Here is a 16,128-nt window from a genome sequence, read left to right on the forward strand (position 1 = left end):
CTAATATCAAGTAACTAATAACTCCCTTGTTCATTTAATTTTCTTTGCCCTGTAGGGTTTGGAGACGGTTCTCAGAAGAAATTGTCGGTGAATTCAAACATGAGCTAGATTTTAGAAGGTTAGTTAATGTGGATAAGCAGCCACCGGGGACCAATCTATGTAGATACTATGTTTGTGAGAACATCCGGAGACACACCTCTGAGCGGAAGGCATCGGATAGCGTGCGGAAGGCGACGGATAACTTGCGGAGGAGGCTTAGTCCAGAAGCTCGCTTTCGACCAATTCAAGATGAATTAGCAGGATTTTTCATGAGGGAAGTCATCAATCCTAAAGGAGAACACTAAACCGAGGACGAAGAAATTTATATGCATACCCGAGATTGAAACTTGTTCGAAGTTGTATATGGTCATCCATCCTAATTGTGTATGGAAACTTGTTCGAAGTTGTATATGGTCACCCGAGATTGAATATATATTATATATTCCTCTTGAATTCTTCTTGTTTGAAATTTCATATGCATGTATATAGTAGCGTAGAATATGTGTACTGAAACTTCATCGAAATTAAAATAAAACATAAAATAAAATATAAAAGAAATAAAACACTACAGATTAAAAAGAAACCAGGTTTAGGGAGGCTAAAACCCTAAACCTGCGGAGGAGGCCTTTAGTCCCGGTTAGCCACGAGAACCGGGACTAAAGGTCCTCCGCCCCGACGGACTCCTGGCGCCCACGTGGACGGGCCTTTAGTCGCGGTTCGTAAGAGGCGCGACTAAAGGGGGGGGCCTTTAGTCGCGCATATTTAGTCCCGGTTGCACAGCCGGGATTAATGGCCTTTGCGAACCGGGACTAAAGGCCTATTCGCTACCAGTGTGATGCACACAGCCATTTATTATACAATTTTCAGGACATTACATAAATAGATAAAAAGGACACAACCACGGACAATACATTTGTACATAAGACACTCATGCATTACTAAACCTATTTCTATGCTACCATATAAACTTGTTGAATAAAGCATGTACGGTCATCTCCAAATGCTTGTATCCAAAGTCTAGAAGCCCCGAGCTTCCACATGCTGATGTAAGGACTACATACAGATTCGGTGCGTAGCTCCGTGGATAACCTGCAAAAAATGGAAGCTTTGTCATTGTTAAACATAAGGCTAATATTCTCACCTGGATTTGAGCCTTAAGTTTCTCATCCACCCCACACGACTAATTTCCGAACATATTAGAGATACTAGTAGGCAGTGGAATATTAAACAGGACATGGACCCTCTACCATAACAAGCGTGTGAATGGGCACAATAGGAAGAAGTGCTCGATTGTTTCAGTCTCATCATGAAAACATCACTTTTTACTACAATTCCAGTTATATTTTGCTAAGTTATCCTTAGCCAACATGCTTGTACAAATATATACCAATCCAAAATCTTGATCTTAAGGGGGACTTTTACCTTCTAGATAAAAAATTTCCTAATAAAATATTGTCGTTTGTCAAATCAGCATACATATACTAAGAGGCGTATCTCTGAGCCATCCTTGCCAAACCTATCATTGTTACCATTACCAACTTGGAAGGAACCCTTTGAAAGAATTCCACTTTGACTCGCACGAGACCTTTCCAGAATGGAGAATTTGTAGGTTTCACTATCACTTGTAACAACGTTTTGGAATTAGTTATTTAATTCGCAACAGCTCTTACTATATATATGCCCATACCCATCATTTAACAGTTTGAAAAAACATTTGTGGAGCAACATTTATTTATTTTTATCTTCAAAACCTCCACCCCGAGACCACCCTTGTCTTTAGGTCGGAAAGTAGTGTTTAAATAGTTAGCTGTTATTTGCGCTAGCTTATGATTGTCAGATTAACAGAAGAATCTGGTTTTGTAATATTCTAGTGCTTTGTGACCTTTCCTTAGGTACCTTGGAGAATGACAACGTGAACATCGACATCCTTTCGCTGTCGAAATTGACTGGGATATTTTCTTAAACATGTCCTCTATACCATCCCACTCCTTATTCTGGAGGTTACAGATGTGGAAACAATAAATGGGTAGGCTCTACCTTTTCTAAATTCCTCTGGACTTGTTCAAACTACCTATATTCGACATGTTTTCATATATGATAAATGAACAGAAGTATGGAATTTATTTACCTTGTCATGTCAGAAATATGCTATTCAAAAACGCATATCCAGCAACCACCCCACCTTCATTTAGTGAAGCTGCTTTGGTCCTCAACAAATAACCGCACTGATCATTTATAATGACCTTGTCGTTGTTCCTATATCCATGAAATAAACAATTTTAGCAAGTGTTAAATATATGTCAAATATTACAATAGCTGATAATGTATTACCTAAGGTAGGCTCCAAATATTCCAAACTCAGAAACAACATTATCCCTAACAAAAGTTCCCTCGCGGACAAGATAGCTGGGAGATGCTGGTGGGAATATCCTTTGCATTAAGATGTATGCTGCAGTTTCATTGCTTCCATCCTTCCGAAGGCGAATCAATGTTTCACGTAGATTATCCCCGTAAATGTTGTTCCCTGAACGGAATATCAGGGTTACTCATCGGTCAATAGTGTCCAACATTTTGGCTGCATGGTGAGACTGAGGTAATACCTCCACCCTCCCTCTGTGGTTTGAGAACAAACAACTCCGGCGATTCAATAGCGGAATTTACTATAATGTCATTCTCCAAACTCCACAATCCTGCGAAGCATTTTCGTACATTTTCTATGTCGGATTGGTTGTCAAGAAACCTGGTACGTAATGCAGGGTCAGAATAGCAATCGTGTGCAGAAGGAGCCATTGATAAACATAAATAGTGAGTATCATTAGATATTTTTGTTTTATGCCCTTTTTTACTTGACTTCTAATTATTTATGTAGTCAAATTATCTGAACTTCCAAAGTTTGGCCATGAACGGACTTAATTCTGTGGAAACTGTTTACAAACAAATCATATAACTACATTTAGTATTTTTTTCGTCATATTATTACATTTCACAATATATTTATTATTACAGTAAACCTGATCCATAGTTACTGTTTTACTATGAGGTTTACCATAAACTTTTAGCGAGTCATGTATCAGTATGCAATAATAATGAAATGGGATTACCTTTCAAGCACATTTTCCTTCGCCAGTTCTTGTTGAATCTTCTTTGTACCGACAAGATGGTGTGCTATTGACGGGCACTTAATAGCAGAAGAACGCTCGATCAAGAGTCTTGCTCTCCATTCCTTAAGAAAAAATGTGGCAGTTGTGTGAATAGCAGCTACTTCAGTTGTTCTGTTGAACTATGGTAAATAGTACTCCCCTCGTCCCAAAGTAAGTGTCGTTGGTTTAGTACAAAGTTGTACTAAAATAACATCACTTATTTTGGGACCGAGAGAGTACTAGAAAAAAAATCAATGCTTAAGTCCCATATTTGTGGTTGCACATCTATTTTCAATGTTTATATCCCATCAAAAGAAGGAATCATTCAACACATCTAAAGATTAACAGAAGTATATCAAGTTTAATCATAGTAAAAGGAATACATACGGCTTCTGATGGGTAATCAGCCGGTGAGTACCCTGCCCTGAAGTAAACTATTGCAACTGGGCGTCCATTTCTGAATGACAAAACAAACAAAAATTCAAAGTTCCTCAAATCACGCATGACGACATTGCAAGTAACATTCTTGTAGAGAGGAACCTTACATCACGAGTGTCCCATCAGGACGAAGATCCCCCTCCGCTTCTATTTCTGCCATTGTCTTGCGAATAGTCGTCACCCCATACGTAAAAACAGAAGTTAAGGAAAAAAACATTGTACATTTTTTCAATAATTGCACGCTACGACACATTTTGAAATTGAATGAGATTCCTCTGCATTTTGTATTGGCAGCATCTAGCTAGTATCAAGCTACAACATGGCATTAGCATAGACCGGAGGATATATTTCTCTCAGCGCGACCGTGATCCAATACTGGTCATACATGTACCTTTCTTCTGCTTGAACAACCACCAGCACTACCGCGCTAAACAAGGAAAGCTTTTTGTTAGTTAGAACAAAAGTCTTAAGAAAGTACATGTCTGCATCAAATTAAACACCTAACCTTTGGTTGTTGTACTCGGCCCATGCAGTGGCTAATGCTTCAGCGTGCTGGGCTATCGCAGTGTTTCCAACAACACTGGTTGGATCCAAACCAAGCTCCCTCTGATGGTGTCTGATTAGATTTCTGCGCGTTGCATTCAGATCGTTCTTGTCATCAAATCATTCAGCAGAAGCACTCAAATATAGTTGTGCAACGTCTGTGAGAATTGTGCAGATACACTAGTTAAACTATTGTATGATCTTCAGACCTGTGAAGCTCAGATACGCCGCAAGCGAGACCATTGGAGGATGTAGAGATCGTGTTGAGCTCTACTTGAAGAAGCTTGTCAGTTGCCCCATCTATCATGTAGTCCGACCTGGTCAGACCCAGTTGAATGTCCTGAAAGATGTATCCAAACTCACCTCATTACTTGAGTTAAGCCAAGGGTATCATCGTGGATGGGTTTAGCATGTAGTAACCTCGTACCCCATTCGTTCCAATTTACTTTGCATATCACTTTTTTCTTAAGTTATTTTTTAAAAAGTTGACCAAATTTATGTTAAAAAAATTAACATCTACAATACCCAAAAATATTATATAATTATATATTTCATGATGGATCTAATGATATGTGATTCAGTATTTGTAAATTTTGATATTTTTTACTATAAAACTTGGTCAAACTTCAAAAAAGACTCCAAATAAAGCATATATGTGAAGTAAAGTGAAATCAAGAAAGTATATTGTACTGGTTTAAACGAACCTTAAATTAGCTGCACACTTACCTCTTTCTTGTTTAGTTCCATCATCTTTGAGTGAATATCTAGAAGCCTCCTAGTGAATGGATCCACTTCTTTTGTCCTGGAAGAGGAACATTGGCTTTCACAAAATTATTTGAATCCAATAACTATACTCTCTTGATGTTCAGTTCCATGAGAAAATAACCTTGCCAAAGTCTGCTGCAAGAAGTCCCCATCCAGGCTGACACGATGAACGAGCTCATTGAAAAGTGGAGCTAGCTCGAGTGCCTGCTCCCAGTAAACCTTCGGAAACGACATTGGCAAGAGAGCAAATGGGGCATGGAGTAGACCAACACCAGGCGCTTTTCCTGATCTCTGCATGCACCCATGAAAAATTAAGTCAAAATGTTTTGTTTAAGAAAGTGCAAAAACTTTGCGTCTCGGTGCATTGATAGAAATATGAGTTTGTAAAACTCTAAAAAGAGAAACACCCAAAGAGTATGACACGATGCCTCTAATTGGTAGACACAGTCACACGGCCATCACCGGAAGCAACACTGCCGCCACCTATTTCCTGATTTCGGTCTTAAATGTGCCAAGTAGGCGAGCTAAGCTGGGTTGAGCAATGTCGAAGATGAGCATGTTCCGATGCTTTCGGATGCACTAAGCCAATAACATTCTGATCGAGGATATGCCTTTGCGGATCGAGGTGGGGACAAAATAATAACTTTGTTGCTCCCAGTTCACGAAACCGTTCCCCGTAGCGCTGGGGAGGGGGTACCATCGGACGGATCCATGGGAGCACCTTGTGCTACATAGTGCGTGAAAATGAGCATCCGATGAGATGATCCATTATCTCCTTCGACTGATTGTAGAGTATGCACCTAGGTGCATACTGGTGACCAACGGCGTGCCAATTGCTCGACGGTCCAACAACCATCTTGGTAAACCTGCCCCACATGGAGAACTTGACCTGAGAGAGAACCCAAGTCTTCTAGTTGAGCTTTCCATGAGCTCGAACCGGACACTCCATGAAAGCAAATATGGCGAATCCTAACCAGCTAGGTGCACAACCTGAATCGCTGACGTTGCTGGTCCATGTGGATGCACGCCCTTGCATGTGCGCGGATACTCTCTCTCTTCTCTTCCTGCGCAAGTACTCACACATGCATGGCCTACATTAGCTTCCCTCTCTCCTCTAACTCCCATGGTTTTCATTTTCTTTTGACAATTTAGATTGTACATATCTTTAGAACCAAAAAGTCATTTTTGATTTTTTTTTACATATTTGAACTCGTGACGCCAAGCCCTTTAAAACAAGTACAGTCTTGGATACATTTGAAACACTTCTTTTAAAAAAAACTTTTGCTTTAAACGGTGAAGAACTTTTCATTTTTATTCTAAAGTGCCAAATAAACAGAATCAAGGCTGAAGAACTTTCTAAATAGTGGGTCTGCACTTTGTTAGAAATATGAAAGAACTTTGCTAGAAAATGTATCTGGAAACAAAGAACCTTATCTACAGCTTGGCCAAACTTTGATGAAATGTTTATGGAACTTTTTTGAGCCACACACAATTTAATTTGCGTAATTTATTTAAAAGTAATGGTGACATATTTGGTTATTCTGTTATTTTGTTTAAAGAGCCACAACATGCATGTGAATATGGCGAGGGAGTACACTGCATAGCTGACAACGTGGTGGGGCAGGTTGATTGGACATGACCCTAGATGGAGGGCCAGGATACATGTTATGCGGGTAACTGGTTAGGAAAAATCTACTTCCCCATGAAAGAGAGCGTCGTAACAGCTCTTAGCAGTCCAACATCAAATAAGGACGTCCAGTTCGATGGTAAGACGCACACTGCATACCATCCTCCATACCTGGAAGTATTGCCATAAGGCCAAGGCAAGGACCCTCTAGTGACTGAGATTGAACGAAGGTCGGTCAAGGCCCCAACGACAGCCTATTGCTTCTTGGTGCACCCTGATACCATTTTGTTAATACGCTTCCGGGTCTTCTTATTCATGCCTAGGACCATCAACTGGTGCACATGGATGGTGGCACTTAACAAACGTGAGATGTCCTACATTTGCCATCATAAATGCCCTCAAAGTTGGGAGGCGATTCGCAATCCCATCGACCAAGGGTTGGAGCGCCAAACTCGAGAGCTTTCCTGAACGCCAGAGGAAACCTGAGGTATTTGAACGGAAAAAAGCTAGCTAACACTATAACTGATGCCACCTCCAGGGGGCTCCTCCTCCTCCGAGAGTAACTTATACTAGTGTCGTGCATATGACACTAGTCTAAGTTACTATCTTTATAGTGCAAAGTAACATAGTAGCAGTGTCATAGATGTCTTTATTTATTAGCTTGTAGACTTATCCTTTCTCGGGAAGCGCTATGTTACAGTAACATATTATGTTACTCTAAACACATCTCTCCTCATTAACCACACGTCACATAAGCAAAATTTTCTTGGAGTGCGCTATGTTACTACCTAAGTTACTCCCACTATGAGACTATCCACAGTGGGAGTAACATAGGTGGTAACATCACACATATCTAGATAAAATAGATGATGTGGCAAGCAATTAATGAAGAAAGAGAGGCATGTAGTAACATAGCTAGTTACTAGTACTATGAGTAACATCACACATACCAAGGCAAGATGAGTCTATAACCTAATAAATGAACTTTTGCATAATATCACACATATGTTACTCCCTATTGTAGAGGTAGTAACATAGACTAGTAACATATGCATGTTACTAGTCTAAGTTACTCCCCACTGTGGACTAGCCTAAGGGACACTGAGGCATTTGGCAAAGCTATAATGATTGATGTGTTGTAGTAAAACGAAGCCAAACCCCATGAAACAGTCCATGGCATAACCATTTTACACTCATTTCTAGATCAATTTTTTTACATCCAAAGATGAACAACACTAGCCAGGCCAGTTCATTAAGGTGAATTGACAATTTGCATGGCCGAACGAGAAATGGTCCCTACATCTACTCTCTATCACCCATATGCTTCTACAGTAGTAAAGGATGATTGAGGACGCACATAAATCAATCCTCTCTTTGCCTATTTTTAGTGTGTGGCATTAGTTTAGTCCCAAAATGCAGGGCCAAATATTCCTCTTTTGTTGCTGTCACCAGCAGTCACCGTCGTTATGTCGTTGTTAGTTATTACGGCCAACAAGTTGGTGCTGCTCGTGCACCTCGTGCGCCTTTTTTTTAATAAAGTACACATTTTAGGGTGATGATGTTTTTAGAGGCCGTCCGTTCCTCTTTTGCCTAAGATACATATATGGACCAGAATTCGTCTATCTAAAAAATTGACACGGACGGCAATATTCCTATATTGGGCAAGTTGTTTTCGCCCGGGTCTAAAAACAATTTCTTTACCTTATGTTTGGAAAAAGTATTGTTCGCGTGACATAATTTCAGCTTGTCGGAGTTAATTAGAACCTGAATCTCTAGTTCTCTTTCATACTTTTTCGCAGGGAGAATCAGTAGATGTTCTCCACTTTCTCCCCAGAGGTGTGTCAGCCTAGTTTCTTAAAAAAGGGAAGAAGCCCATCCATACAACAGACCATACTTTCTCTATAAAGAAATATAAGAGCGGTAGAGCATCTTCAGCCACGTATCTCTAATTCAGCCCCTCAAACGCCCGCGGACGCGCCCTGTCAGTTAACTGGTGTGTCTGTTTTGAGCCCTTATTTTTCCGTCCGTGCAGCTACACTCCTCATTTTCTTTCTCATGTGTCAGGTCAGTTGCATGTGATTGGTGAAGATGAAAAGAGAAGAAAAGAATGAATAAAGAAAAAGAAAACGTGGTCTGGGGTGGGGACGCATCCTACATGGCGGACTAACCGGGCGCGCCCGGGCGCGTCCGCGAGCCCTCATATCCTCCCCATATTTGAGACGGATATGAGGGTTCGCGGATAGCCCGGGCGTATAGAGATGATATGAGGGGTCCGGTTGAGTCAATTTTTTGCTATTTTTTGCTTCTTCCTCCTGTCCGGTCAATTGTCCCCGCACCCGATCGATCAATTTGAGGAGTCTGGCTGTAGATGCTCTTACTACTTAATTATTTCAAACTTCACCTCTAAACTACTTATTTAATGAACGAGGCAAATATTATGCCTCCGCTTCAATTTTTTATTATTATTCCAAACTTCTATGAAACGCATAAATGGTTTCTCCAGCTTCCATCGAAACGAAAAAATAGCGTGCTATAGCAAAATAGCGCCGATCTTAAAATATGCTATTAGCGACTCAGCATGCTATATCGCGCTATAGCGTGCTATTAGCGAGACGTTGTATACCGATATATTTAGCGAATCAATTCTTAACACGCTATATCGCGCTATTTTTTTCAGTGATCAAAACTAAGCCAGCCGGTCAAATATGCAAAATAAAATGATTGCCGTTTCACAATTATTGTATGCTTCCGCAAACAGCAACGGGCAAACTGTGCAGCTTGTGCTCTGCACTCGTAGCAACGGGCAAACTCCAACGAAAGAAATGGGCTAGGAAGGTCACGTCACCGGGTGGTTCTTGTCGCCGACGACGAGGCCGTGCTGCGAGCACCACACGAGCGCCTCCTCCACGAGCTCATCCACCAGCTCCGGCGGCACCGCCAGCTGCTCGAACCGCCTCTCGTCACCCTCCGCCGTTGCCGCCACGGGCGCTGCTGTCCCAACGGCGGCGCACCGCACAGGGCGCAAGCACGACGAAGACAACGTCCTCGCGGCAGCCACGGAGCGTGGGCACACGGCGATCACATTGACAGAGCCGCTCAGGCTCGGAGCGCAGGACATGGAAGCGCTGGTAAATGCGTTGGCGGCCGCCATGGTCGATCGCCGGTGGTCGTGGGGGTTTCTTGCTTGATTGGTGGGGTTCCACACTTCCACTGGAGTGAGGAGCGAGCGGAAGCAGGTCATATATAGAAGAAAGTGGGGGCAGATGAGATGGGAGAAGGGGCACATATATGAGGTACACATGGAAGGCATGTGTTCTGATAGAAAATGAGACGTGGGTGCACGTAACGTAGGGACAAGCAGGGAGTCAACTTCAGTGCTCATTTGCCACGCGTGATGACAATTGACAATGTCGCCCGCGGATTGCCACACACCGATTCTCTTGTCAGTCCACATCATCCCCTCCAATTGGCGTGGCTTGCTGGCATGCGGGTCCGCTCGATTCCGGTGGTATGTGCTCGTTCGGCGGTGGAATAGACGTTTCGTTTCACCTTGCTGACCCTGACCTCATGTGTCATGTCAGTAACTCTTAAAGTGGTGTTGATATTTTGTCGAATCCAAACAAATATGTGGCTCTTATGACCGTGTGCATCTTTTGATGCAGAGGCCGGGGTTATCCTCTGTTTCAAAAAACAAAACAAATGTGTGTCTCTTGCCTTCCGTTGTTGTGGTGCCTCGCCCGGCAATTGACGGTGGTCTCGTCTAGATTTCGGATTATTACCCGAACATCGACCAACCACCCGATTACTCTCATATCTTGGTGGTAGACGGTAATGATGGGAAGAAGTTGCGATGGAGGGGCGATGATGGCGGCGCGCCTTCGGCTCGCTTCGGTGCTTGTAGTCGTTGTTAGGTGGTCTACGGATCTGGATGTACTTTTTATTTCTGGTGTTCGTTGTACTGCCATGATTGAAGATGAATAGATTGAAAGTTTTTCCGAAAAAAAAAAGTTTGATGGAGTCATATCTTACAATGCCTGACAGATTTGGAACTACTGGAATGCTAGAAACTTCAAGAATGATCAAAGTTCTGTTAGGGAAACTAATTTCAAGATACCGGAGGATTTGAGAGTTAGAAAGATAGCATTTGCCAGCGTAGTGAGTAGTGCAGGATGTTGTAGGGCTGGAGGCTAGCGTCCTTGTTTGGGTTTTTTCCCTCCTAGGCAAAGGCTAGTGAATATGGGGCGTTGGCGTCAACTTATTCGTTCGCTTCTTTCTCCTCTAATAGATACAACAGTGCTCCTGCTCTGTCAAATGTCTCCTTTTCCGAACACCCGCTCTCCCTCGTCGGTTATAAGCGATGATGACATTGGATGCACATGATAACAATTTCGCAGACTATGGGCTATGTCTAATAGCTTTCAATGCTCGTGTTTCTTTTGGAAAGGAAAGAAGAAGAAATGACTGACTGCAGGTTAAACTCAACTTGCAAAGCCAGCAAGTGTGGCAACAGCTTCAGAGTGATTGTCCGGCTCCCGTGGTGGCGCGCATGGCCAGGTACAGCGTGCAGGCGAGTGGATCTGGCGTGGGGGCGGCCAGGTGAGGGCGGATCTGGCGCCGGCGAGGGCGTGGCGCGGCCTGCCGCGGAGGCGGCCAGGCGAGCGGATCTGGCGCCGGCGACGGCGCGCGTCCAGGGGCGAGCGGGCGTGGTGCACGGCCTGGCCCGGTGGCGGCCAGGCGAGGGCGCGCGCGGGCGTGGCCCAGGGTGGGCGCGGCCTAGCGCGGTGGCGGCCAGGCGAGGGCGCGTGGAGGTGCCTCGGATTCGGCGCGGGCTGGCGGGGCGGCGCCCCTCCGGCGTGTCGCGGCCGGATCTGGTCAAACCTGGCCAGATCCGTGGTGGGTTTGACGCGCGCCGGCCCTGCGCGCTAGTCCTATGATGCTGGAGCAGGCGGCTCCGGCCGTGATAGATGCGGGATGCAGGGACTGATCGGGTCACTGTAGGCTCGCCGTGGGCGGGGTGGACCACGACTCCGTGGCTTCTACGACTAGGTTCTGCGGCGGTAGCGGTGCGAGACTGCATGAACGAGCTTCTGTGGGCACGAGCGAAGGTGTGCGGCGATACGGATGAAAGTCCTGCACGACCAGAGGCCGGTGGCGATGGCGCCTGTGGGTGTCATTTTTCTCCTTGGAGGCGTCACCTGAGGTGTGTCAGCATCTTCCTCGTGCTCGGATGGTGGTTTGTCTCCGGGCGAAATCCTAGGTCCGGTGTTGGATCGGCATGATGGCGGCGTGTTTGACGTCGTTCCTCTGTTGGGAGCATCACGTTTGGAGACACTTCCTGGAAGCTCTTTGTGGCGCTCCTCCGGTGCTTGCCGCTGTTCAAGGTGAAGCTCCAGGCGCAATGTACGACATCATCGATGAGTCCAAGACGAAGCTCTTCCTGGGATCGACCAAGTCCCGCCATCTACCCCCTGCTTCCTGGGTGGATGGTGCGTTGGCGAGGGAAGTTGTAGTGGGAGCTGCTGCTGTCTTCGGAGGTGATCGGCGTTGTTCGAGACGCGGTGGTGATGCTTAGCTGAGGACAGGTGCTTCGGTTGTGTAGTCATGTTGTTTGTGGTGGGTGTAGCTCCCTGCAGCTATTAGGGCCGCAGTTTTTTTCTTTCTCTTTTTGATCTTCGGATCTTCACCATGTTGTTCTTCCGCTGCTTTCTGCTAAATCTGAATCAAGCCAGCAATTTGCTAGATCTTAAAAAAAAAAGATTGTATGCTTCTGGATTTTGATAACGAAAGGTAACCGACACGATTATGATCGCCTTGAGGAGTTAGTCAATAGTTCAAGCTATATCCCCTTCAAATGTACGGGGCGCTAGTTGAGCGCTCACAGAGACCCTCTCCTCCGCGCATATGCTGGCATGAGGCCCCCAAACTAGCAGTGCTGGGTTGGGGCTAATCGATTTATTGTACTTTATAATAAAAAACAGAGCCAAAATGACAAATAGGTAGGTGCATCCCCATGGGACGGTCCTGCATGCATGACATAAACATTTTACACTCTTTTCCGGAACAAAACAATTTACATTTCGTCGTCTATCTAAAAAATTGTCTCCGTCAACTCTCTATCACCCACATGCTTCTGAAGTATAAGTTGTGACTGAGAAATTTGCCTATTTTTAATTGTGGCATTTTTTATATTAATCACACAATGGCATCGACAGGTTTCCCTTTCTTGCTCTGCTGCTCTGGACCCGTCACTAGCCGGTCATTGTCGCTACTTCGCTGTCACACAAACTAACAAGTGAACAAGTTGGCAAAGCTGTGACTATGACACGAGCCCCCCTCATGCACCTCGTGCGCCTTTTTTTTATGCCCCAGGATATGTGTGGAGCAACCGTCTATCTAAAAGTGACGCAGACGTACAATCCATCCAGCGGCCAACGCATCATACCATGTTGGGTCCTCGACACTGGACAAATTGTTTTCATGCAGGTCACCGAGAGCGATGCTCGAAAATCAATCAGTGGTTGGATGACTAGGAGGATGAAATCCTATATTGTGTTCTTTACATTACTGTGGTGGTAAAAACAATCTTTAATTGAACTATGGTAACGTGTTCAGTAATTTGTTTACCTTATATATGTTTGGGGGAAAGAAGACATCATTTGTATGCCATAGTTTTAGCTCGCCAGAGTTATAATCAGAAGCTGAATCTCTTATTCTCTACTACCTTCACAGAGGGTTGTCAGCCTAGTTTGTCAAGAAAAAGGCGAAGCCCATCTATTCAACAGATTGTAAACTTCTGTGTATATGCATGGAAATCTGGAAGCTTTAGGGTGCCCTCCAACCTTGCTTAGTTCAACTAAATAAACTGAAGCTTCACAATTTACATCACTTCTAAAACATTATTTCATTTTTTTTGAAGTAAGGAGGGGCAAAGGGGAATAATACGCTGATGCACTTGGGTGCTGGTGCACCTGTTAAGGAAAAAATAGTGTATTAATTATAGAAGAAGTAAAAAAATCCTGAAACTATTTTTGAAACAAAATTGACCTTCTTTTGTATTGGTGTAAAAAGTTTAGCACGGGAATAATCTTTCATTTACCTCAGGCCAGAAAAACGTTTCCTAGTGCAAACCTAATGAACAGTGACTTGATTATTCCGTCGCCCACAATATGCTGGAAGGTATTTCGCCGTGAAACGTTTTAAATGGGTAGAATGTTTGCTCATGTATGTTTCAAGAAATTTTCAGTTTTTTTTGCTTTTTTAGTTACTATAAATTATTTTTTCATATCGGGTGCACTTACACCCGAGTGCACCTAGTTCCCACCTGGGCGAAGGGTACCTTATAGTTCAAAATTTGCATTCATGTCTACTCCTGGTTGTAATAACATTTTATACTATGTGACAGATGATGTATTGTACTGTACTCCGTCCGTTCGGAATTACTTGTCGCGGAAATGGATGTATCTAGACGTATTTTAGTCTAAAACTCTAGATATATCATTTCCGAGACAAGTAATTCCGAACGGAGCGAGTAGTACCGAAATGGTTTCTCCAAAGACAAATGTGCAGAATTTTAGTGGTTGCTCGTTTTGCGCACAAAAAGAAACAAACGGATAAACTCCAACGTAGAGTAGGAAATGTGCTAGCAAGGTAAGCTCACGTCACCGGGTGGTTCTTGTCGCCGACGACAAGGCCGTGCTGCGAGCACCAAACGAGCGCCTCCTCCACGAGCTCATCCACCAGCCCCTGTGGCACCGCCAGCTGCCCGAACCGCCTCCGGTCGTCACCCTCCGCCGTAGCCACAACAGGGGCTGCTGTCCCGACAACGCCGCACCGCATGGGACGCAAGGACGACGTCCTGGACGTTGGTGCCGCTGCCACCACGGAGCGCGGGCACACGGCCGTCACGGAGCCGCTCATGCTCGCACCGCCGCCGCGGGACACCGAAGCGCCGGTGAGGGCGTTGGGGGCGGCCATGGCTGTCTGGGTTTCCTGCTTGATCGGTGGAGGTCCTCCAATGGAGTGAAGTGAGCGGAAGCAGCTCAGAGAGGAAAGAGTGGGGAGATGGGACGTGAGGAGGGGCAGTTGAGGTAGCTCATAACGTGCATCCAGCGAACCCGGCCGTGGCCCATGGCATTGAAGATAGAACGCATGTGCTCTGAGCCTCTGATAGAGAAGGAGACATGGGTGCACCGTGCACGGCACCTAACGTAGGGACAAGTTCGCTGGCAATACGAGTGCATGCAATGCATGGCTCGCTCTCACGGCCGGTGGGTGGGGAGTCAGCGTCAGTACCGCTCACTCGCCGCGCGTGACGATCGGGGATCGCCCCAAATCAATCGATTTCTCTCGTATTTCGCCCCCTTTTGGCCTACTAGTTGCTGTTGATCGCATATCCCGTCCAAACGTACCCGACCCTCGTTGAGATCTCCTGCGCGACGGCCCCAGGCAGCTGGCAGTTGTGGCCGGTAGGGGGTCGGATTGAATCCGCGTTTGCTGTGGCTCGTCGGTAGGTGGATCTCCTCAATTCCACGTATTCTCTGCTTGTGCTTCCTTTTTTTTGGATAGCGATATTTGGCAACTATGTGGTAGATTGGACGAACCAGCCAATGAGGCTGAGCGTGCTCCCGCGTGAGAGGCCGAGCGCGGTACCACCACAGACCCAGACGGCATGTCGTGGCCCAATAGAAAACCCCACGAACCCCAACCCCATGCCGAATCATACCACCACTCCCCACGCCCTCAGCACCACCACCCTAAACCCCGAAGCAAGTAAACTCTCCCCCATGCCCAGTCTCTCAGATCGACACCAAAACACTATCGTAACTACAGATCTAGGGGATCAAGAACAATCCCCAGTGGCCTCTTCTCTTCATCTTCGATAGGTGGCTATCATCAGCTCCAAGACGGGGAAATTACCAGGGATCTGGCAAAAGATTCACCAGGAAACATCACCCACCCTGGCAAGATCAAGTTCATCCTCACTACTCTAAAATAATTAGCCTTGCAGTAATTTACCACCGCATTTGAACAAATATTACCAGCCCGTGCACACTGTTATCACCAGCTATATAGATCAACAGCTCCCCCACACTCCTGTTTCAATTGTGTGATTTTGTGAATATAGCAGCCCAAGAAATCAGGAATGTTACCCATGTAAGAACTAGAGATAAAAAAGGAACCTTTAATGATCACAAAATCACATAGTTCTAGACAAAAATGCGTTACGATAGGGTAACTTCTAGACTAGTACGCTAGGTAGCAAAAAAATTTAAAAATACATGAAAAAAGGAAAAAAAATACCAAGCTGTACATGAGAAAAATTATCATCTACTTTGTATTAAAGCTACCAGGGAAAAAACATGGTGTCTTTTTTTTGAAGTTGCTCATGCTGCACTGCATATATCCCAACTGTATAGAAAAAGTGTCCTGTGCAATTGAATGAAGGAATGATCTTCCCTTTGACCCCTGTTGTACGAAAAAACATGAAACATAACAATGTGTCAAAATTTAGTGAACATGTGTAAAATATCCACTTTTCTATACAGAGATAACAAGAACATTGTATGTAATGATGAT

The 16,128-nt window shown here is 44.7% G+C and overlaps 1 protein-coding gene across 2 annotated transcripts; it reads right to left on the reverse strand.

The window, feature by feature from the left end:
- Positions 1-872: 872 nt before the first annotated feature.
- On the reverse strand, positions 873-14,711 carry LOC109785372 (glutathione synthetase, chloroplastic). Of its 2 annotated transcripts, none has more exons than XM_020343971.4 (13): positions 14,215-14,711; positions 5,047-5,216; positions 4,887-4,962; positions 4,370-4,500; positions 4,123-4,245; positions 3,964-4,044; positions 3,725-3,805; positions 3,567-3,636; positions 3,141-3,262; positions 2,640-2,779; positions 2,371-2,563; positions 2,168-2,295; positions 873-1,128 (listed from the first exon to the last, which is right to left on the reverse strand). In XM_020343971.4, the coding sequence occupies exons 1-12, from the start codon at positions 14,524-14,526 to the stop codon at positions 2,172-2,174; spliced, it is 1,623 nt and encodes a 540-aa protein (XP_020199560.1). In that variant the 5' UTR covers positions 14,527-14,711; the 3' UTR covers positions 873-1,128; positions 2,168-2,171. The 2 variants fall into 2 exon arrangements, with proteins under 2 accessions (XP_020199560.1, XP_020199559.2); XM_020343970.4 differs by lacking the exon at positions 14,215-14,711 and adding an exon at positions 9,398-9,864.
- Positions 14,712-16,128: the final 1,417 nt, after the last annotated feature.

Source organism: Aegilops tauschii, chromosome 7, assembly GCF_002575655.3.
Source record: "Aegilops tauschii subsp. strangulata cultivar AL8/78 chromosome 7, Aet v6.0, whole genome shotgun sequence".
Lineage (NCBI taxonomy): Eukaryota > Viridiplantae > Streptophyta > Magnoliopsida > Poales > Poaceae > Aegilops > Aegilops tauschii.